This window comes from Pseudophryne corroboree, chromosome 3, assembly GCF_028390025.1.
Source record: "Pseudophryne corroboree isolate aPseCor3 chromosome 3, aPseCor3.hap2, whole genome shotgun sequence".
Classification (NCBI taxonomy): domain Eukaryota; kingdom Metazoa; phylum Chordata; class Amphibia; order Anura; family Myobatrachidae; genus Pseudophryne; species Pseudophryne corroboree.
Genome location: NC_086446.1, coordinates 33,773,437 through 33,798,087, shown reverse-complemented (window position 1 = coordinate 33,798,087; position 24,651 = coordinate 33,773,437). Strand labels below are relative to the sequence as shown.

The 24,651-nt window shown below is 43.5% G+C and overlaps 2 protein-coding genes across 3 annotated transcripts in view; one reads left to right on the top strand and one right to left on the bottom strand.

Moving 5' to 3' along the window:
* LOC135057111 (uncharacterized) overlaps window positions 1-24,651 on the bottom strand; it is a 194,019-nt gene that overhangs the window by 7,094 nt on the left and 162,274 nt on the right. The window contains exon 17 of the mRNA XM_063963010.1: window positions 18,817-18,926. Within this exon, the coding sequence (XP_063819080.1) occupies window positions 18,817-18,926 (110 nt within the window). The remainder of the gene's footprint in view (window positions 1-18,816; window positions 18,927-24,651) is intronic.
* On the top strand, window positions 3,386-24,078 carry LOC135054609 (oocyte zinc finger protein XlCOF6-like). Of its 2 annotated transcripts, none has more exons than XM_063957800.1 (6): window positions 3,386-3,452; window positions 7,274-7,465; window positions 8,184-8,262; window positions 14,573-14,670; window positions 14,771-15,587; window positions 19,105-24,078. In XM_063957800.1, the coding sequence occupies exons 3-6, from the start codon at window positions 8,229-8,231 to the stop codon at window positions 20,745-20,747; spliced, it is 2,592 nt and encodes an 863-aa protein (XP_063813870.1). In that variant the 5' UTR covers window positions 3,386-3,452; window positions 7,274-7,465; window positions 8,184-8,228; the 3' UTR covers window positions 20,748-24,078. The 2 variants fall into 2 exon arrangements, with proteins under 2 accessions (XP_063813870.1, XP_063813869.1); XM_063957799.1 differs by having other exon boundaries at window positions 19,102-24,078.

Sequence of the window (24,651 nt, the reverse complement as noted above, 5' to 3'; positions counted from 1 at the left end):
TCGGGTATGGGTCGTTGGCCCAACCACACTTAGGTCGACCACTATTGGTTGACATTTACATGGTCGACAATGACAGAGTCAACACATGAAAATGGTCGACACATGAGAAGGCTGACATGGATTTTTGAACTGTTTTTGGTGTCATTTTTTGCCATAACATGATCAGGAACCCCAATTAGTGTACCGTGTTCCCTTGCATGCGGGCAAAGTGCCTAGCAGGTTACTGTTCCAAATCGTAGTCCACGTGGATGGTAAAGTATGAAAAAGATGAAAATCACATTTTAAAAAAAAAAGCCACGTCGACCCTTCAATCGATCATTTGTCCACGTCAACCAATAATGTTCAACCTAGTGACTGTCGACCTAAGTAGGGTCGACCTGCCAAACGGATACCACAATAAGTATATCGTCTATATAATGTTTAAAGAGCTTTAAATGAGCTAAAAATGGACCATAAGTCTCAATATGACTCTCTTCCCATTTCCCCAAATAATTGTTTTTCAGAAGATCACTTTTATTTCTCAAAAAATTTATTTTTAGGGTTAGTTTACAAATTATTTTTTTTTAGCCTCCACAAAAAGTTCAAAGCCATTAGCTCTACTATTAGGTGTAAAATGCAGGGCCTAATTCAGATCCGATGGCACCTCTGCGTCCCGTGCAAATCTGCATACAACGTGCAAAAAGCTTTGCATATGCCGGTCAGCAGCAAATCCGTTCACAACTCATTCACCATCGAATTATATTTCCAGTCTGTGCGCAGCCCAGGACGTACTCCTACAGTGCGACAGAAACAGGCTGATCGGGGCCGGGGCTGACTCACACACCCTCCCTGAAAACGCTTGGGAACGCCTGCGTTTTTACTGACACTCCCAGAAAATGGCCAGTTACCACCCCCCAAACGCCGGCTTCCTGTCAATCAACCTGCATTCGCCTAGCGAACAAAAAAGACGCCGCTTTCTTTCGCAGTTTGGCCTCGAACCTGCACAATACGAACCATATGCATGCACAGTCGATCGATAATCGCCCGCCTTGCGATTTCGCACAACAGCTATCGGGCCTGAATTAGGCCCATTGTCCTTTAGATATTAATTTAACCTCATTAGGTTGCAATCAATAATCAGATAGGTTACAAATACAGTGGGTGACGCTGGGTGGTCGGGTAACGCTGGCAATGAGAGACAGTGATTTTGATCCAATGGATTTTATATACATATCTTGTATAACTAATATGAGACTGGGACAATGAGGCTATGAGGTGCATTGTCAGCAATAAGAGGATGAGGCACAGATTAGGAGGCATGCATTCAGCAATAAAGGGTTGAGGCGCAGATAAGGAGGCATGTACTATGCAATAAGAGGATGAGGCAACGATGAGGAGGCATGCATTCAGTAATAAAAGGATGAGGCACAGATTAGGAGGCATGCATTGTCAGCAATTAAAGGATGAGGCGCAGATGAGGAGACATGCATTCAGTAATAAAAGGATGAGGCACAGGTTAGGAGGCATGCATTGCCAGCAATTAGAGGATGAGGCGCATATGAGGAGGCATGCATTGTCAGCAATTAAAGGATGAGGCACAGTTTAGGAGGCATGCATTCAGTAATAAAAGGATGAGGCACAGATTAGGAGGCATGCATTATCAGCAATTAGTGGATGAGGCGCAGATGAAGAGGAATGCATTGTCAGCAATTTGAGGATGAGGCACAGATTAGGAGGCATGCATTATCAGCAAATAGTGGATGAGGCGCAGATGAAGAGGCATGCATTGTCAGCAATTTGAGGATGAGGCACAGATTAGGAGGCATGCATTCTGCAATAAAAGGATGAGGCACAGGTTAGGAGGCATGCATTCAGTAATAATAGGATGAGGCACAGATTAGGAGGCATGCATTCTGCAATAAGAAGATGAGGCACAGATGAGGAGGCATGCATTCAGCAATAAAAGGTTGAGGCACAGATTAGGAGGCATGTATTCAGCAAATAAAAGGATGAGGCACAGATTAGGAGGCATGCATACTGCAATAAAAGGATGAGGCACAGATGAGGAGGCATGCATTGTCAGCAATTTGAGGATGAGGCACAGGTTACGAGGCATGCATTCAGTAATAAAAGGATGAGGCACAGGTTAGGTGGCATGTATTGTCTGCAATTAGAGGATGAGGCACAGGTTAGTTGGCATTCTGCAATAAAAGGATGAGGCACAGGTTAGGAGGCATGCATTCTGCAATTAGAGGATGAGGCGCATATGAGGAGGCATGCATTGTCAGCAATTAGAGGATGAGGCACAGTTTAGGAGGCATGCATTCAGTAATAAAAGGATGAGGCACAGATTAGGAGGCATGCATTATCAGCAATTAGTGGATGAGGCGCAGATGAAGAGGAATGCATTGTCAGCAATTTGAGGATGAGGCACAGATTAGGAGGCATGCATTATCAGCAAATAGTGGATGAGGCGCAGATGAAGAGGCATGCATTGTCAGCAATTTGAGGATGAGGCACAGATTAGGAGGAATGCATTCTGCAATAAAAGGATAAGGCACAGGTTAGGAGGCATGCATTCAGTAATAATAGGATGAGGCACAGATTAGGAGGCATGCATTCTGCAATAAGAGGATGAGGCACAGATGAGGAGGCATGCATTCAGCAATAACAGGTTGAGGCACAGATTAGGAAGCATGCATTCAGCAAATAAAAGGATGAGGCACAGATTAGGAGGCATGCATACTGCAATAAAAGGATGAGGCACAGATGAGGAGGCATGCATTGTCAGCAATTTGAGGATGAGGCACAGGTTACGAGGCATGCATTCAGTAATAAAAGGATGAGGCACAGGTTAGGTGGCATGTATTGTCTGCAATTAGAGGATGAGGCACAGGTTAGTTGGCATTCTGCAATAAAAGGATGAGGCACAGGTTAGGAGGCATGCATTCTGCAATTAGAGGATGAGGCACAGATGAGGAGGCATGCATTCAGCAATAAGAGGATGAGGCACAGGCTAGGAGGCATGCATTATGAGGCTGGCATTACCAAGCTATGACGAGGACAATACATTAGGTATCCGGTGAGCACTATGAGCCTATATAGGACTATGGTACAAGCTGTAAGGAGCATTATGAGCAGCATTACCCTATACAGCAGGCAGGGGCTGGGTGTTATGAGGCCACGGCTGGGAGGTGTGAAGTCACAGGGTAAGAGAGACCTGTATCATATTATATTACCATTATAGCGCTATGTATTCACACCATGCCACTCACCTCTCCGCTCATCCCGTAATCATGTAACACAGGAGACTTCCGCCCTGTGCGTTCCACCTGGCTTCCCTTCTGTGCGTTCCATAGCGCATTCTGGTTGTGCGGTCCAACTGACTTCCGGGTCCTGCGTTCCACAGACAGGAAGTAACCTCTTGCTGAGGCCGGCTAAAACGGTAGAGAGTGTCCGAACCGGCCCAGCAGGTAATGGTGTTCTACTTATACAGAGAGAGCAGCCTGTGGTGTCCTGTTATTATTATTATACAGGGGACCAGACTGTGGTGTCCTGTTGTTGTTGTTATTATTATTATACAGGGGAGCAGGCTGTGGTGTCCTATTATTATACAGGGGAGCAGGCTGTGGTGTCCTATTATTATACGGGGGAGCAGACTGTGGTGTCCTGTTGTTATTATTGTTATTATACAGGGGGAACGGCCTGTGGTGTGCTATTATTATTATACAGGGGGAGTAGCCTGTGGTGTCCTATTATTATTATTATTATACAGGGGGAGTAGCCTGTGGTGTCCTGTTATTATTATTTTATTATACAGGGGGAGCGGCCTGTGGTGTCCTGTTGTTGTTATTATTATTATTATTATTATTATTATTATTATTATTATACAGGGGAGCAGACTGTGGTGTCCTGTTGTTGTTATTATTATACAGGGGGAACGGCCTGTGGTGTCCTCTTAATATTATTATTATTATTATTATTATACGGGGGGAGTAACCTGTGGTGTCCAGTTATTATTATTATTATACAGGGGGAGTAGCCTGTGGTGTCCAGTTATTATTATACAGGAGTAGTAGCCTGTGGTGTCCTGTTATTATTATTATACAGGTGTAGCGGACTGTGGTGCCTTGTTGTTGTTGTTGTTATTATACAGGGGGAACGGCCTGTGGTGTCCTATTATTATTATTATTATTATTATTATACAGGGGGAGTAGCCTGTGTTGTCCTGTTGCTGTTATTATTCCTTTGCTCCCTGTTCTCATCTTCCAGTGTCATTACCCCTGTGCTCCCTGTTCTCCTCTCCCCATATCCTTACCCCTGTTCTCTTTACCCCGGTGCTCCCTGGGAGTGTCACAGTAACATCACTTACATCTATAGTAATAATTCAATGACATGACTGGGGAGGTGAGGGGATCTGGATGTGTTACAGTGACATCACTTATATCTATAGTAATAATACAGGGACATGACTGGGGAGGTGAGGGCATCTAGGAGTGTCACACTGACATCACTTATATCTATAGTAATAATACAGGGACGTGACTGGGGAGGTGAGGGGGCTGGGAGTGCCACAGTGACATCACATATCTATAATGATAATACAGGGACATGACTGGGGAGGTGAGGGGATCTGGGAGTGTCACAGTGACATCACTTATATCTATAGTAATAATACGCGGACATGACGGGAGGTGAGGGGATCTGGTAGCGTCACAGTGACATCACTTATATCTATAGTAATAATAAAGGGACATGACTGGAGAGGTGAGGGGATCTGGAAGTGTCACAGTGACATCACTTATATCTATAGTAATAATACGCGTCATGACTGGGGAGGTGAGAGGATCTGGTAGCGTCACAGTGACATCACGTATATCTATAGTAATAATACATGGACATGACAGGGGAGGAGAGGGAATCTGGGAGTGTCACAGTGACATTACATATCTATAGTGATAATACAGGGACATGACTGGGGAGGTGAGGGGATCTGGGAGTGTCACAGTGACCTCACTTATATCTATAGTGATAATAGAGGGACATGACTGGGGAGTTGAGGGGATCTGATAGTGTTATAGTGACATCACATATCTATAGTAATAATACAGGGACATGACTGGGGAGGTGAGGGGATCTGGGAGAATCACAGTGACATCACTTATATCTATAGTAATAATACAGAGACATGACTGGGGAGGTGAGGGGATATGGGATTGTCACTGTGACATCACTTATATCTATAGTAATAATACAGGGACATGACTGGGGAGGTGAGGGTGTCTGGTAATGTCATAGTGACATCACTTATATCTATAGTAGTAATACAGGGACATGACTGGGGAGGTGAGGGGATCTGGGACAAACCTTCAGGCTGATAAATGTAAGTGTGTTTCCTATCTCGAGTGCATATCAAAGGTTTCTTTCACATCAAGGCTTGAGGGAAATAATAGATGATCCTCACCACCGTGGAGTAGGAAAGGTTTTTTTAATTTGGGTAAAATCACAGTGGTACAGCTTAGAAAAATGTCCGTCTAAGATGCAGCTTACAGCAGCAGACACACGTAAAGGACCTAGCGGCAAACAGGAAAATCCGGATTCACCCTGAAGAAGTTTGCAGGCTGTTGTCTTCATCCAGTGTTTGGTAGAGTGTGTCCGGTGTTGTAGTTTTTAGCAGCAAAACAACGCGTTTCGGAGCGTGCACTGCTCCCTTTTCAAGTTATGTTGCCATAAGCAGATCCTGACATTTTTAAACCCAGGATCACATGATCATACCAGCCAATAGAACTCATCATGAGTTCTATTGGCTGGAAACTGTTACGTGATTGCGGGATCTGGGGGTGTCATAGTAATATCACTTATATCTATCATAATACAGGGTCATGACTGGGAAGGTAAGGGCATCTGGGAGCGTCACAGTGATATCACTTATATCTATAGTAATAATACAGGCACATGACTGGGGAGGTGAGGGGATCTGAGATTGTCACAGTGACCTTTCTTACACTGATCAGCTATCACTTTAATTCCACATGCCTAATCTTGTGTACGTCTCCCTCGTGCTGTGAAAACAGCTCTGACACATCAAGGCATGGACTCCACAAGATCTCTGTAGTATCTCACACCAAGACGTTAGCAGCAAATCTTTTAAGTCCTGTAGGTTGTAAGGTGGGCCTCTATGGTTCTGATTGAGCATCTGTGGGACCTGCTGGAAAAATCGGATTGAGATTTTGGGAATTTGGAGGCCAAGTCACCACCTTGGACTCTGTCATGTTTCTCAACCATTCCTGAACATATTTGCAGTGTGGCCGGGAGCATTACCCTGCCAATAGAAGATACTGCCATTAAGGCAATACCATAGCCTAGAAGTGGTGTACTTAGTCTGCAACAATTTTTAGGTAGGGGCATTGTATCAATGTAACAACCACGTGAATGCTAGGGCCCAAGGTTTCCCAGCTGAACATTGCCCAAAGCATCACACTGTCTCTGCCAGCTTACCTTCTTCCCATAGTGAATCCTGGTGCCATCTCTTCCCCAGGTAAACAATGCAAATGTACCCGGACATCCACATGATGTAAAAGAAAACGTGATTCATGAGACCAGGCCACCTTCTTCCATTGCTCCATGGTCCCGTTCTGACGCTTGTAGGCACTTTTGGTGGTGGACAGAGGTCAGCATGGACACTCTGACTGGTCTGAAGCTACGTAGACCCATATGCAGCAAGTTGCTATTCACTACGTGTTCTAGCACTTCTATCATAGCCAGCGTTGACTTATTTAACAGTTTGTCCTACAGTAGCTCTTCTGCGGGATAGAACCAGACGGGTCTGCCTTTGCTCCCCATGTCCATTAATGAACCTTGGGCACCCATGACCCTGCCGCTGGTTCACTGGTTGTCCTTCCGTGGACACATTTTGGTAGAGATTACTGTATACTGGGATGGCTCCACAAGACCTTTCAGTTTTGGAGATGCTCTGACATAGTCCCCTAGCCACTCAGTTCCTTACGATTGCCCATGTTTTTCCTGCTCCTAACATATCCGTTTCAAAAATGGAGTGTTCACTTGCCTAATATATCCCACCCTTTGACAGGCACCATTGTAACTAGATAATCAGTGTTATTCACTTCACATGTCAGAGGTTTTAATGTGATGCTGATTACTATATGAAGGGAAGGGGTTGTATTTGTAAAATCAACCCTTCTTATATATTATGCATAACTAACACCTAGAAAACAGCCCCACATATAGGGGGAGTTTGATTTATCTTGTTATTGATGTCTCCTCCAATACACAGGATTACGCAGTGGTGAAGAAGACATCCGGTGAGTGTGAGACACCCAGCAGCTGCCCCCGTGTGTCAGGAGGGCTGAGCAGGACCCAGAGCCCCATAACGGTGTCTCCACCTCACTCACTGACACATGTGAGACACAATGACCATAAGATCCTGGATCTCACCAACAAGATCATTCAGCTGCTGACTGGAGAGGTGACTGCTGGGAATGGGGCATTATACAGTAACACCAGGGGACGTGTCTGGGTGATGACTGGAGAGGTGACTGCTGGGAATGGGGCATTATACAGTAACACCAGTGTACGTGTCTGGGTGATGACTGGAGAGGTGACTGCTGGGAATGGGACATTATACAGTAACACCAGGGGACATGTCTGGGTGATGACTGGAGAGGTGACTGCTGGGAATGGGACATTATACAGTAACACCAGGGGATGTGTCTGGGTGATGACTGGAGAGGTGACTGCTGGGAATGGGACATTATACAGTAACACCAGGGGATGTGTCTGGGTGATGACTGGAGAGGTGACTGCTAGGAATGGGACATTATAAAGTAACACCAGGGAGTGTGTCTGGGTGATGACTGTAGAGGTGACTGCTGGGAATGGGACATTATACAGTAGCACCAGGGGACGTGTCTGGGTGATGACTGGAGAGGTGACTGCTGGGAATGGTACATTATACAGTAACACCAGGGGATGTGTCTGGGTGAGGACTGGAGAGGTGACTGCTGGGAATGGGACGTTATACAGTTACACCAGGGGATGTGTCTGGGTGATGACTGGAGAGGTGACTGCTGGGAATGGGACGTTATACAGTAACACCAGGGGATGTGTCTGGATGATGACTGTATCATTGTGTGTGTCTGGTGCCTATAAGGTGTCAGGATGTCACTGTCTGTCTCTCCATGCAGGAGGGGGAGTATATAGAGGAACACAGGGGTCTGTACAAGGACGTGATGATGGAGAATCACCAGCCCCTCACATCACTGGGTAAGAGGAGACTGTCATGTATTGTACAGGGGAAAGCAGGTATGGGTGCCCCTATATACACATCATCAGATAATCACATACAGTGGTGCTTGAAAGTTTGTGAACCCTTCAGAATTTTCTATATTTCTGATGAAATTTGGCCTAAAACTACCTCAGATTTTCATACAAGTCCTAAAAGTAGATAAAGAACCAAATCAAACAAATGAGACAAAAAAATTAGACATGATCAATGTTTTTTTATTGAGGAAAATTATCCAATATCACATATCAGTGAGCAGCAATGGTATGTGACCCTTTAGGAATAGCAGATATTTGGAAGGTGAAATTAGAGTCTGGTATTTTCAGTCTATGGGATGACATTCATGTGTCAGTGGACAACCTGTCTTTTTAAAATGACAGGGATCTATCAAAGTCTGATGTTCACAACACATGTTTGTGGAAGTATATCATGCCACGAACAAAGGAGAGTTGTTGATGCTCATCAGGCTGGAAAAGGTTACAAAACCATTGTAAACTTGCATTGCTGGTTCAATCCCAGCTTCCAGCTATCCTGTACTGCTGGTTCAATCCCAGCTTCCAGCTATCCTGTACTGCTGATTCAATCCCAGCTACCCAGCTATCCTGAACTGCTGGTTAAATCCCAGTTTACAGCTTTCCTGTACTGCTGGTTCAATCCCAGCTTCCAGCTATCCAGCTATCCTGTACTGCTGGTTCAATCCCAGCTTCCAGCTATCCTGTACTGCTGGTTCAATCCCAGCTTCCAGCTATCCTGTACTGCTGGTCCAATCCCAGTTTCCAGCTATCCTGTACTGCTGGTTCAATCCCAGCTTCCAGCTATCCTGTACTGCTGGTTCAATCCCAGCTTCCAGTTATCCTGTACTGCTGGTTCAATCCCAGCTTCCAGCTATCCTGTACTGCTGGTTCAATCCCAGCTTCCAGCTATCCTGTACTGCTGGTTCAATCCCAGCTTCCAGCTATCCTGTACTGCTGGTTCAATCCCAGCTTCCAGCTATCCTTTACTGCTGGTTCAATCCCAGTTTCCAGTTATCCAACTATCCAGAACTTCTGGTTCAATCCCAGCTTCCAGCTATCAGTTTTCTACCACAAGTGTCACTCAACTATCATTGCACTGGTATCCCCAGTGTTCTAGTTCCTCGTAGTTGTACAAACACCTGTGGCCAGCCAAAGAATATAGCCAGACCTTCCACGTCTGTATGCGCAGGTCATATATCAAGCCCGCACTATTCCGTCCTCTGGACTCCAGCCAACTAGCTACTCGACCTCGTCCGGTTCCACAAGTACCAACAGCCGTGACAGTATGCACTGACCCAATGGATCCGGCAGACAGTGCTGGTTTAAGTGCCAACGTGCTGTAAGCTATAGTGGCATGCCTGGAGGGTCTGGAAACAACGCAGCGACGGATGGTAAAAGGCTTACAGGACCTTGCTGCATGGCAAGATGGGTTTCAAGCATCCTTGGCTACACCCTCATCTCAGTCTACTGCCCATAAAGTTTACAAAGGTCCTTCTGCATCTTCCAAGGCTATCCGCCTCCCTACGCCAGAAAAAATCGATGGAAATCCCAAGCTCTCTAGGGATTTCTAAATCTCTGTGATGTGCATTTCACGCTTCTTCCTGAAAATGTTTCACCCTCTAAGTCTAAGGTGGCATTCATTGTTTCTCTCCTGCCTGGAAAAGTCCTTTAGTGGGTATCTCCTCTGTGGGAGAGATCAGATCCCATTCTCAGTGACTACTCAGGTTTCTACAGTCTTTTCTTTGAATCTTCGACGAGCCTGAACACTCAACGTCCACTTCCATTGATATCATGAGAATCCGCTAAGGCTCTAGGACAGTCGGTCAGTACATAAGCTAGGAAGCATAAAAAACTCTCAGAGCAAAAAGGATTCCATTATCTCTGTTTCACTGCAGCTTCCTACCGGTTCTGGAATTTTTACTGCTCTTCTAGATTCCAGTGCTGCAGAAAATTTCATTTCGGCTGACCTGGTGTGCAAACATCAGATACCTACTAGGAAGCGTTCTCAAGCCATCACTCTCACGGCAGTAGACGGTAGTTCTATACCTCATGGGACTATTCTCCAAGAGACTTGCAATTTAACCCTTCAGGTGGGGTTGTTACGTTCTGAGGCTCTCTTATTCTTAGTTATCTCCAGAGCAACTCATCCTCTCGTTCTCTGACTTCCTTGGCTCCAGCAGCATAATCCTCAATTGGACTGGACCGTCATGCAAATTACCACCACACAGAGAATGGGACTGCCTCATTGACCTTACACCTGGCAAATCTCCACCCAGAGGAAGAACTTATCCTTTGTCCATTCCCGAAACAGCTGCCATGTCCGAGTATATCAAGGAGAACCTTGAGAAGGGCTTCATACATCCCTCGTCTTCACCTGCAGGAGCAGGTTATTTTTTATTTAAAAAAAAAGGATGGAGGACACCGCCCCTGTATCGATTACATGGGGCTAAATAACAATACAGTCAAGAATCGCTACCCGCTACCCCTAGTTACTGAACTTTTCGATTAGTTGAAAGGAGCCAAAATTTTTCAAAACTGGAACTAAGAGGGGCATATAATTTAATAAGTATATGTGCCTGCGATGAATGGAAGACCACATTTAACACTCGCAATGGGCATTACGAGTACTTGGTAATGCCATTCGGTCTCAGTAATGCACCAGCAGTGTTCCAGCACTTCGTCAATGAAATCTTCCGAGATTTATTGTACCAGTCCTTGTGGTATATTTAGACAACATTTTAATCTTCTCATGTGACCTACAAACTCGTCGTCAGCATGTTCCAAGAAGTGCTCAGAAGATTGAGGAAGCATCAATTGTTCTGCAAACTTGTGAAATGCGTCTTTGAAGTGCCATCCATTGCATTCTTGGGTTACATTATTTCAGGTTCTAATCTGCGCATGGATCCAATAAAGGTCAAGGCCATTCTCTCCGCATTTTATCCCGCTCTCTGGTCTGCTGTCTGCTCCACAACTCTCCAAGTTGTTTATCTCTGAGATCTTTCATCTTCATGGTTTACCGAGAGAAATAATTTTGGATCGTGGAGTCCAATTCATTGCAAAGTTCTGGAAATCTCTTTGCGCTTATCTTCAAATCAAGTTGAAATTCTCCACAGCTTACCATCTTAAGAGTAATGGACAGACTGAGCGAGTAAACCAAGATTTAGAGACATTCTTCTGCATGTTCTTTCCTCCCCTCAAGATAATTGGGTCGACTTACTCCCTGGGCCGAATTCTCTCACAATAATACTTATCATTCCTCTTTGGATTTAACGCCCTACTTCAGCCGTTTTTTGGAAACATCCACGGGTCCCAGAATTCCAGTCCATTCCACCTCTGGATGTCCCAGCGGCTCAAGCTGCGCTTAAAGACTTTTCCTCAATTTGGAAATCAGTCCATTCTGCATTAAAAAGTCTTCCAAGTGATACAAACTATTTGCGGATCAGAAGAGAAAAGCTGTTCCTCATCTCAAGCGGGTGACAGAGTGTGGCTTCTCACACGAAACCTTCATCTTCAGGTACCATCGATGAAATTTGCTTCCCGGTACATTGGTCCATTCACCATTCAGAAGGTAATCAACCCTGTTTCCTTTCAGCTCAAACTTCCTCCTTATCTCCGTATTCCGAACTCCTTCCATGTCTCTCTACTCAAGCCTCTGATCCTGAATCGGTTTCAGTCTTAACGTCCCTCTGGTCCTAAGGTGCACACTCAACGTGGTGTCGAGTTAGAAATTGAAGAGATCCTGGACCCCCGAATCCGCTACGGACGTCTTCAGTACCTCATTGACTGGAGAGGATATTGACCTGAGGAGATATCTTGGATCTTCGCGGATGATGACTATGCTCCTCTTCTTGTTAAAAGAGTCCATTCCAGGTTTCCGCAAAAGCCAAAGAAGCGTCCAGTGGCCGTTCCTAAAGGAGGGGGTACTGTCACAAAACGGGGGTTTACAGCACTTCCCAGGCGCATTTTGATTTACCTGTGGCGCAGTCCAAAGCTCTGTCCGCCATTCGCTGGTCCATTCGGCGTCCTGCGCTGTCAGTCACAGCATCCATTTCAGGATAATTAGGCTTCGGCCCCTTCCCGGCCTGCTCGGCCTCAGTCCACTCTGAAGCCTAGCCTGGAGTACTGCATGTTACTTCCTGATCAACTAACTCTGCAGATAACTCTCCAGCCTATCACCAGAGAGCAAGGGGTATATATTTCAGCTCCAAGCATTGGGAAGCTGTCAGTGCTTTGTTGTCCTCTAGCCTGTAGAGAGCTCCTGCAATCTCCTGCTTAAAGAGACAGTGCATTACCAACTTCAGCACTTCCTGACTCCTATCTCAAGTATATCTGCAAACCTGCACAGCTGGTTATCTCATCTCCAGGATATCTGCAAACCTGCACAGCTGGTTATCTCATCTCCAGGATATCTGCAAACCTGCACCACTGGTTATCTCATCTCCAGGATATTTGCAAACCTGCACCTCTACTTTTCTAATCTCCAGTATATCTGCAAAACTGCTCAGCTGGTTATCTCATCTCCAGGATATCTGCAAGCCTGCACAGCTAGTTATCTCATCTCCAGTATATCTGCAAACCTGCTCCGCTGATTCTCATCTCCAGTATACCTGTAAACCTGCACTGCTGGTTCAATCCTAGCTTCCAGCTATCCTGTACTACTGGTTCAGTCCCAGCTTCCAGCTATCCAGTTATCCTGTACTGCTGGCTCAATCCCAGCTTCCAGATATTCAGCTATTCTGCACTGCTGGTTTAATCCCACCTTCCAGCTATCCTGTACTGCTGGTTCAATCCCAGCTTCCAGCTATCCAGCTATCCTGTACTGCTGGTTCATTCTCAGCTTCCAGCTATCCTGTACTGCTGACTTAATCCCAGCTATCCAGCTATCCTGTACTGCTGGCTCAATCCCATCTTCCAGCTATCCTGAACTGCTGGTTCAGTCCCAGCTTCCAGCTATCCTGTACTGCTAGTTCAATCCCAGTTTCCAGCTATCCAGCTATCCTGTACTGATGGTTCAATCCCAGTTTCCAGCTGTCCAGCTATCTTGTACTGCTGACTCAATCCCATCTTCCAGCTATCTTGTACTGCTGACTCAATCCCATCTTCCAGCTATCCTGTACTGCTGGTTCAATCCCAGCTTCCAGCTATCCGTTTTCTACCACAAGTGTCACTCAACTATCATTGCACTGGTATCCCCAGTATTCTAGTTTCCTCATAATTGTACAAACACCTGTGGCCAGACATAGACTTTAGTCAGGCTTGCCACGTCTGTATGAGCAGGTCATATATCAAGCCCGCACTATTCCGTCCTCAGGACTCCAGCCAACTAGCTACTCGACCTCGTCCGGATCCACAAGTACCAACAGCCGTGACAACCATCTCTAAAGAGTTTGGACTCCCTCAATCAACAGATTGTGTACAAATGGAGGAAATTCCAGACCATTATTACCTTCCCCAGGAGTGGTCGACCAACAAAGATCACTCCAAGTGCAAGGAGTCTAATAGGTCATACAGGAACCCAATGTAACCTAAGCAACTGAAGGCCTTTCTCACAGTTATTGTTAATGTTCATGAGTCCACCATCAGGAGGACACTGAACAACAATGATGTGCACGGCAGGATTGCAAGGAGAAAGACGCAGCTCTCCAAAAAGAACATTGCTGCCCATCTGCAGTATGCTAACGATCACCTGGAATAGTGATAAGGCTGTTGGAACAATGTTTTGTGGACAGATGAGTCCAAAATAGAGCTTGGTTTAAATGAGAAGTGTTATATTTGGAGAAAGGAGAACACTGAATTCCATCATAAAAACCTCATTCCATATGTGAAACACGGTGGTGGTATCCTGGTTTGGGCTTGTTTTGCTGCATCTGGTCCCGTATGATTTGCTATAATTGATGGGATAATTAATTCCAGAATATTCTCAAGGAAAATGTCAGGACATCTCCATCTCAAGAGAACGTGGGTCATGCAGAAGACAATGGCCAAAAGCACACAAGTCATTCCACCAAAGAATGTCTAAAGAAGAATAAATATGCTTGTACTGTATTGTTTTACCCTGTACTATCTGACCACTTTTGGCATCCTATAAATAAAGTTTAATAATAAATTGCAATATTACAATAACATTCATGGTGGGACATTTAAGAGATGCCCCCTTATATACTTAGTAAATGAAACATAGGGTGATATACCTGCTTTTGCTGGGCTACTTAGGTTATTGTACACAAATCTGATAATCATATATACACAATATACTTAGTCACTGTGTCTCCAACAGATGGACCCAGTAACAGAGATACCCCAGAGAGATGTCCCCGTCCTCTGTATTCCCAGGATTGTACAGAGAAGAATCACAGGATCCCACAGAAGCATCAGGTAGGTGGGATTTACCAATATACCAAAGTGACTTTTTACATGTAGAGAAGAGGTGTGTCCTATACACTGATATTTTACCATTATTTTGTGGGTTAATTAGAGTGACGATCTGAATATTAAAGTAGAAGTTATAGAAGGAGAAGAAGAGACAAATGTGACTGATAGGAAGGCAGAAGATACATATGTGACTTATATGAAGGCAGAAGATACAGAAGCAGAAGAAGAGATGTATGTGACTGATATGAAGGTAGAAGATATAGAGGGAGAAGAAGAGACGTATGTGACTGATATGAAGACCGAAGATACAGAGAGAGAAGAAGAGACGTATGTGACTGATATGAAGAACGAAGATATAGAGGGAGGAGAAGAGACATATGTGACTGATATGAAGGCAGCAGATATAGAGGGAGAAGAAGTGATGTATGTGACTGATATGAAGGCAGAAGATATAGAGGGAGGAGAAGAGACGTATGTGACTGATATGAAGGCAGAAGATATAGAGAGAGAAGAAGAAGAGACGTATGTGACTGATATGAAGACCGAAGATACAGAGAGAGAAGAAGAGACGTATGTGACTGATATGAAGAACGAAGATACAGAGGGAGGAGAAGAGACATATGTGACTGATATGAAGGCAGAAGATACAGAGGGAAAAGAAGTGATGTATGTGACTGATATGAAGGCAGAAGATATAGAGAGAGAAGAAGAAGAAGAGACCTATGTGACTGATATGAAGGCAGAAGATATAGAGGGAGAAGGAGAGACATATGTGACTGATATGAAGGCAGAAGATATAGAGGGAGAAGAGACGAATGTGACTGATATGAAGGCAGAAGATATAGAAGGAGAAGAAGAGACGTATGTGAGGGGTGACCAGCAGTGTAATGAGGAGGAAATCCCTACAGATATCTGCACAGGTGAGTAATAGCCACTTCATTCTTCTTGTGCAGCTTGGTGATACAGTAGTTGGCACTGGTCATTTTCAGCGTTAGGTTTGATTCTGGCCACAATCCTGTCTGTATGGAGTTTGTATGTGCTAGCTAAATTTGTGTGGGCTTTCCCTGGCTAATCTAAAATTTTCCCACAGTCCTGAAATATATCGGCTTCTGATTGTGTACACATGAAGCTCTCTTGGGTACAGATGTGCCGGAAAGACTAATTCCATTACTAGTGGTCACTATGTGTGAATTAAACTAATCACTGGATAATCAATGCAGAACTTTGTACAACCCATATAAGTGAGAGATGTAGAGTCCTTGATGGGACAGTTCTCCCTGTAATGTGAGTCTTTTATCAATAATTATTCCAGCACCTTCTCTATGACCTTAATGTCTCCTCTGTGATCCGGTCCGTATCACTGGAGCTGGAGGGTTGGAAAGTTTTACTCTTCTCATATCTTGGCAGGGCGAGTCTTCTAAAAATGATCTTATTTCCTAAATTGATGTTCCACATTCAGGTCCTCACTTTTTTGATAATAAACATGTGCATCTAATGAATTACTCTATTAGGAAGTTTATTTGATATGGGAAACACCCAAGCATTGGTTTAAAGAAACTGCAACAAACTAGAGCCCTTGGGGGGGAATACAATTTTCTAACATCCTGTTGTGCTCTTCTGCTACCAATGTTGACTATCTTAATGACTGGCTGTACAGCTGAGACCTATGTGCAAATACGGCCCTTGAAAGAGAATTTTTAGGAGAAGGGGACCTCATCTTTCTTCATTCTCATGATTGGGGAATCCCACCAGTGTTGCGAGAAAACCTGCTACTTTGGCATACGAGGAAAATGTGGCAGATATTGAGGCACAAATTTGGGTTGAATGCTCATAAATCACTTTACCTTTCTTATCTCGCTAACCCAGATTTTGAAAATGGACAGGCCTCATCTCCATTTAACATATGGCGCACACAAGGTGTGGGTACTGTGGACTTGATTGTCAATAGGTCTACTAAGCGGCCTCTCATGTTCCAGGAGGCTAGGGAGCGTTATCCTACATTAGCTGCATACCCCCTTGCATTTCTATAAGTCCAACACTATATTAGCTCTGTCGTGTGGGCTTCCTTGACCTCAGATTGGGATAATCCGTTAGATCCACTCTTGTAAAGTCTAGCCCTAACAGGTAGGGCCATTTCAACAATTTTTACTTGTCTCCGCACCACATTCATACCCGATAACTCTCCTACGAGTCTCGCTCTTTGGCTTTCTCGACTCTCCAAGGTATCAGCAACTGGTCTACTTCAGTATCATGGTAAGGCTTGCACTCTCTTACCCTGTTCTTCTTGAACTCCAACATGTCCCTAAACTTACTTACTGCATAGGACTTATTTATCCACGCATTGGAACTCAGGCTGCGGACCTGTACCATTTCCATTGGGCATGTCCCATTATTCAAAGCTTTTGGCTCCAGGTTCATAACTACTCTATAGCCAATTTGGTCAGTTATATCCCTTTCACACCTGCATCACACAGAACAGTAGGTGCCTTTTATTGGCAACTTGCAGACCTTGGCTGCACCATCTCTAACCTTCACTTTCACTTTTTAAAGCTAAACAACATTATTTGTTTAAAATCAATTGGGTCAAGGTGATCTTGGACAAAGAACATAAACCTGAAAACGAAAATTCTTATGTGGGAGAGCTACATACTGTGGCTACACTTTCTACCCCAAAGAGGACCCAAATCCACCATAGTTTACAGAATTTGTTTTTGTATCTATTACAAATTGCAGCCAACTATCCCCCTGTATTCCTTACAGTGTCTGTGTATGTGACACTTAATGCTTTAATAAATAAATAAAATAAAAAAGTATTCCAGCAGTGGTGTGTGTTCACAATTGTTGTTTTATGTAGTACATCATTTACAGTTTGAGGTAGTCGAATGGCTCCTATATTTCCGTTATACCCCTTTCACACCGCAAACCCGGGTCCGACCCGGTATTTTGAATCCGAGTCCGACCCCTGTCGGACACGGGTCAGACCCTTTCACACTACACTTTCAACCCGGGTTATTGCAGGGTTGGCTCCTTTTAACTCAACCCGGGTCAGCAATTAAAACACCACGGATGTCATTTTGAATGGACTTTTTTTGGCTCAGAAAGATGAGGTGTCAGAAGGGGACAAAATGAGAGGGTGGGGACAGCTCACAGCACTGCAGGAATCATGGCGGACAGAGCTTTGTTTTTATACACAATTGCATCTTTAACTGTTCCAGTAACATACATCCCAACTGCTCGACCCAGCAAAATCACGGGATATATTTGTGGTGTGAAAGGGGTATAAGGGATAGTTTTTATGATGTAAACATTGTTAGGTTCTTAAGTGTTTCTGATTTTCAACAAGGTAGTTGGGGATAACAAAGGGTTCGTAAAATGACGCGTTTCACGTGCTTGGTGATCATGTTGATCTCTTCAAGTATCCGATTTTTAGCCAATTGATGGCTTTTGGAATAAAATGACGCGTTTCACGTGCTTTGGGATCATGTTGATCTCTTCAAGTGTTCTATCTTTAGCCCATTGATTGCTTCTGGAATAAAATGATGCGTTTCACATGCATTGTGATCATGTTGATCTCTTCAAGTGTACGATCTTTAGCCCATTGATTGCTTCTGGAATAAAATGACGCATTTCATGTGCTTTGTGATCATGTTGATCTCTTCAGCTATGCAATCTTTAGCCCGTTGAATGCTTCTGGGGGGAAAAAATGACGCGTTTCACGTGCTTTGTGATCATGTTGATCTATCACATATTCTATCTTTAGCCAATTGATGGCTTCTGTAATAAAATCTTGCTTGTGCGCAGAAGAATGAATAAATCCTAGTGCCTGTGCAACGTCTAGTATTGGTGTTTGAAATTAAGTCTGGCTCTTGGGAAAATAACGTGGGAGGCTTTGCTTTATGTGATTGACCAGAGAGACATATAGAGGCTGCTTCACTTTTCTCATATGTGTCCACACAGAGAAATTTAAGTACTGACACATAACTGGGACATTCTGCTCATTTAACTCACATGTACTCCATTTACAAGGCTCCAGTGGTTGTGTGTGAGGACAGCGTCTGGATGGGCAATATGGTTGGACAATGTCACTGGCATATGAGGATTGTCATTCAATTTGCTGGGCAATGTGTGTTCTTAGGAAATATTACTTACCAAGATCTGTATGTGGAGATGTCCAATGTGGCTATTGAATTTGATGTCACTGTGACTAGGTGGGTCTATGGTTCTTGGTAATGTAGTTGTCATTTTAGCCAGTCCATTACCTGTTCAACCACAGTCATAATTGGTGTTTGTACATGTAGAATTTTTACAAAGTTCTAATAATTTTTAAATTTGAAATTCGACAACTGAATATTTGTACTCGCTAACAGTTTAAAATTTTACCCCACAATGTTATAAAAAAAAATCTATTCCCAAACATATTCTTTTTATTTTCAGCAGATGGACACGAAAGCAGAATTACCTTGGAGGGAGATTTCACTTTGTGTCCAGATTCTAAAATAGAAGATAACATCACCCAGGATTCTTCAGAAGAAAACCACATTACTTTAAATATACATCCAGTGCCTCACAATGCTGATATATCATCTGATTCCTCAGAGCATGAGGAAAGTTCTCCTGATACCTCCAATATAGCTACACATAGCAATGATCATATATGTGCTGAGTGTGGGAAATGTTTTACAAAAAAATCAGGTCTTGTTTCGCATCAGAGAAGTCACACAGGTGAGAGGCCATTTCCATGTTCTGAGTGTGGGAAATGTTTTACACAAAAATCAGGTCTTATTACGCATCAGAGAAGTCACACAGGTGAGAGGCCATTTCCATGTTCTGAGTGTGGGACATGTTTTACACAGAAATCACATCTTGTTTCACACCAGAGAAATCACACAGGTGAGAAACTATCTCTCTGTTTGGAGTGTGGGAAATGTTTTACACAGAATTCATCCCTAATAATGCATCAGAGAAGTCATAGAGGCGAGAAGCCATTTCCATGTTCTGAGTGTGAAAAATATTTTACACAGAAATCACATCTTGTTACACATCAGAGAAGTCACACAGGTGAAAGACCATTTCCATGCTTTGAGTGTGGGAAATGTTTTAGAGAGAAATCAAAACTTATTGCACATCAGAGAAGTCACACAGGTGAGAAACCATTTCCATGCTCTGACTGTGGGAAATGTTTTAGAGAGAAATCAAAACTTATTGCACATCAGAGAAGTCACACAGGTGAGAAACCATTTCCATGCTCTGAGTGTGGGAAATGTTTTAGAGAGAAATCGGATCTTGTTAAACATCAGAGAACTCACACAGGTGAGAGGCCATATCCATGTTCTGAGTGTGGAAAATGTTTTGCACAGAAGTCAAATCTTGTTACACATCAGAGAACTCACACTGGTGAGAAGCCGTTTTCATGCTCTGAGTTTGGGAATTACTTTATACAGAATTCAGATCTACTAAGAAATCAGAGAAGTCACACAGGGAAAAGACCTTTTTCATGCTCTGAGTGTGGGAAATGTTTTACGCAGAAATCAGGTCTTGTTAGCCATGAGAGAAGTCACACAGATAAGAAGGAATTTTCATGTTCTCAGTGTGGGAAATGTTTTACACAGAAATTAGCTCTCACTATACATCAGAAAGTGCACACAGGTAGGAAACTTTTTCCATGTTCTGAGTGTGGGAAATGTTTTATACAGAATTCACATCTACTCAGACATCAGAGAACTCACACAGGTGAAAAATCTTTTTCATGTTCGGAGTGTGGGAAATGTTTTACACAGAATTCAACCCTAACTATACATCAGAGAAGTCATAGAGGCGAGAAGCCATTTCCATGTTCTGAGTGTGGGAAATGTTTTACATCAAAATCACAACTAGTTAAACATCAGAGAACTCACACTGGTGAAAAGCCATTTTCATGTTCTGAGTGTGGGAAATGTTTTACATTAAAATCACAACTGGTTACACATCAGAGAACTCACACAGGTGGGAAGTCATTTCCATGTTCTGAGTGTGCAAAATGTTTTAAACAAAAATCAGATCTTGTTACACATCAGAGAAGTCACACAGGTGGAAACCAGTAAGACAACAGAAAATGCACACACAAGAACAGCAATTTACATGATCCACTAAACACAAAACAGGTTCTATTTATACTCTACATATAATTTGAATTTAATAATATGCATTTATTTCTCTTTTTCTGTACACAATGGTAACCTTACTCATCGGTTGAATCCCATTCTTACCAGATAGAGATAAGGTTAATTCAAACTTTGGCACCTACTAACAGCTTCTATATTAAGTAATTCCTTCCTCTATATGAGTTATCTTCCTGCTTCTTCAGTGTATAGTTAAGGTGTAGGTGTCTATAACAATTACCTTATTCTCTGGCGGCATAGCTTTTTGTAGCCGCAACCTGTGAGTCACTACTTGCATTGCTGTTTAGTGCATACATGATTGCCAAGTGTGGATGACATATATAGCCATCTCATCTATGTGCAGGAGCACGCTTCCGACATCAGGTCAAAGGTATATAACAGAGCTGCTGCTTGGCACTCTGCATTTTTTAGGTCTTTGGTCCACTAGAATCATCCAGGATGGAAGCCAAGCCTTTTCCCCAATAGCGGAATGCTGCTCTTGTACTGTAGGTGCTTTTCTTGTGCTATTTTACTTATATGGCTTAGGGTTAGCTAGCATAGTTCTTAAACAGTGCTGCTACAAGGCCATAAAGAAGAAGAAAGGTCGAATTTGTGCAAATTGTGACAAAGCTATCTACTAGCCAGGAAATGTGTTCTGCTCTCAGTGTGCCCAGCTAAACAAGCTTCAGGAGTCAATGGAATGGATTAAAAAAAAACAATAGTTTCAAGGAGGAATTTATGATGGCACAAGGAGCTAAAAGGTGGAGGTCCTAGATAAGCTTAAATCTTGAAGGTAGGGTCATCAGATATTGGGTCTTGTGACCTTGACGATATAGATAGTGAAGAGTCTGGGAAAATTAAGAGAAGCCTAGCTCTTTTAATACTGATCTGGTTGAAATTTTGCCCTAGAAATATTTATAGAACCATCAAAACCCATAAAAGGGGTTTGAACAGGATCTGTTGTTTGAAGGTCACTCTAAAAAACGTCTGAGAATTTGCTATTCAAAAAGCTGTGGAGGACCCCATTATAGCACGTAGATAGATGTCAAGAATTGGAATGGATGTATCCTGTTAGGGATGAAGATTTCATTAGAAGGGTGCTCTGTCCAAAAGGTAGACACAGTAGTGGCAGTCCTAACCTTCAGAATCCAATGGATAAAAAGATGGAGTTGTTTAAAAAAAAAATAGCATATTTAATCCACAAGTACATTAAGGGTTGTTATGGCAAAAGCATCTCTTTCAAGAGCCCTTAGGGTTCGCATTCCATTCTGCATTCTGATATTGAAGAAAATAAATCACCCGGCAGTATGTACTGAAGAACCTAGGGACTATGCAGAAAGGCATTTACATTCTCTGAGAGGCTTCCTTAGATACTGTCAGTTGCTTCTCCAGCAGTAGTCAGAAAGGCCCTATGGTTGTGCCCTTGGACAACACATACACACTTTAAAAATTAAATGGCTAATTTACCTTTTGAGATTCCCTGTAAATTGATGACATAATGAAAACCGTTCAAGAGTTGAAAAAGTCTTATTTGATGAAACGCATTCAAGAGTTCTTGGCACTCAAAGTTGTTCCTTGTTGCAGTTCCAACAGCCTTAATGGACAATGGCGAATAAACATCATTAATGTCCAAGGAAGCACTATAAAAATAGAGTAATTATGTACTGTAAAATTATAGAATGTATAAAATATATACTGAAAAAAGCATCTAATTAGTATATAATTTTTACAGGTCTTTCCATGGGAAAGTAATTACCTGCTTGTTCCTTGCAAGAATATAATTGCCTTTCCCTAACTTACCATAGTCTGCTGCCATTCAGCTCCACAGGTGTTCAGCTGTTGCGATAGGGCATCCGGACTTAGCACATACAGGGTCCATCAGGTGGCAGGTGTAAACATGGCTCCAGCTTTCAGGCTTTGCTGTAGGCTCTGTTATATGCAGGGTCTGTATGGCGGCTGAGTATGATTACCTCAGCTTCGGCTTTCTGTTGGTATTCCAAACTGTATGAGGTGCCGGGTTTGTGCGGCGGCAAGTGTAATTAATGTTGCTTCAACTTTGATATACAATTTAAAGTGCAGCGTTGCCTGTGGCAGTGCTGATAGGCTTCAATGCATTTCATCTAATAAAAGATTTTTTCAAGAGTTGAAAAAGTCTTTTATTAGATGAAACGTGTTCAAGAGTTGAAAAAGTCTTTTTTATTAGATGAAACGCGTTCAAGAGTTGAAAAAGTTTTTTATTAGATGAAATGCATTCAAGAGTTGGAAAAGTCTTTTATTAGATGAAATGCGTTCAAGAGTTGAAAAAGTATTGTATTAGATGAAATTCGTTCACGAGTTGATAAGTCTTTTGTTAGATGAAACTCATTCAAGAGTTGAAAAAAGTATTTTGTTAGATCAGGGGTGGGGAACCTTTTTTCTACCAAGGGCCATTTGGATATTTAAAAAATCCTTCAGGGGCCATACAAAAATTATCAACTTAAAAATGAGCCTGCCCCCAGTAGATATGCCTCCAGTAGTTATGCCCCAGTAGATATGCCCCCAGTCAGTTGTTATGCCCCAGTAGATATGCCCCCAGTTACTTGTTATGCCCCATTAGATATGCCCCCAGTCACTTGTTATGCCCCATTAGATATGCCACCTGTCAGTTGTTATGCCCCATTAAATATGCCCCCTAGTAGCGACGCTTACACACACACATTAAAAAAAAAACCCCACAATACTCACCAGCCCCGCTCCTGCTTCCGGACTGTTGCCCTCCGCCTGGCTGCTCGCTCCTCAGAACCATGGGAGAGACGTCATGACATCTCTCCCATAACACCGCACAGCTGCACACGCACACTGCCAGAGCCGGAAGCCAGAGCTCAGGAGTGAGCTCCTGCCTCCGGCTGCTGCTGAGGGTAAGAAGCCGGGGGCCCGCTAGTAACAAAATCTCAGCAGGCGCCCGGCTAGGTGAGCCTGGCCGGGCCGGATCAAGTGGCTCTGCGGGCCTTATACGGCCCTCGGGCCTGAGGTTCCCCACCCCTGTGTTAGATGAAACTCATTCAAGAGTTGAAAAAAGTATTTTATTAGATGAAACGCATTCAAGAATTAAAAATGTTTTTTTTAGATGAAACGCGTTCAATAATTAAAAAAGTCTGTTACTAGATGAAATGCGTTCAAGAGTTCAAAAGTATTTTATTAGATGAAATGTATTAATGCCTATCCGCATGGCCACCAGCAAGACTAGACTTGAAATTATACATCAAAGATGGAGCTACGTTAATTACACTTCCCGCCGCATAAACCAGGCACGTCATACAGCTTAGAATACCAACAGAAAGCCGAAGCTGAGGTAATCACACTCGGCAGCCATTCGGCTGAGTATGTGCTGAGTCCAGATGCCCGATTGCAGCAGTTGAACACCAGTGGAGATGAATGGCAGCAGACTAGAGTGAGTTAGGGAAAGGCAATTATATTCTTGCAACCAGAGCCGCCTTAACAAATGGGACAGATGGAGCTGCAGCTCCAGGCCCCTCATTGGGAATAGGCCCACAGCCGGCCACAGTGAAGGGGCCCATACAGTAAAAGCCGGCATTACAATGAATCACACTGACTCATTGTATGAAGCCGCCAGCACTGCGCCTGCCACCACACAGTGCCCCAGTCTGTACATTAACGTCCCGGGAGGAGAGGCCGCTCTCCCCCCAGCCTATTAGTGATACTGCTGTGCTGAGTGACATGAAGGGGGGAGTGGCTTTGTACCATCTACTCTCAGCTCCTCCCCTCCAGACTTAGTGCTAATGATGATATATTTTTTGTACATTCTATAATTTTACAGCACATGTTTACTCTCTTCATAGCGCTTCCT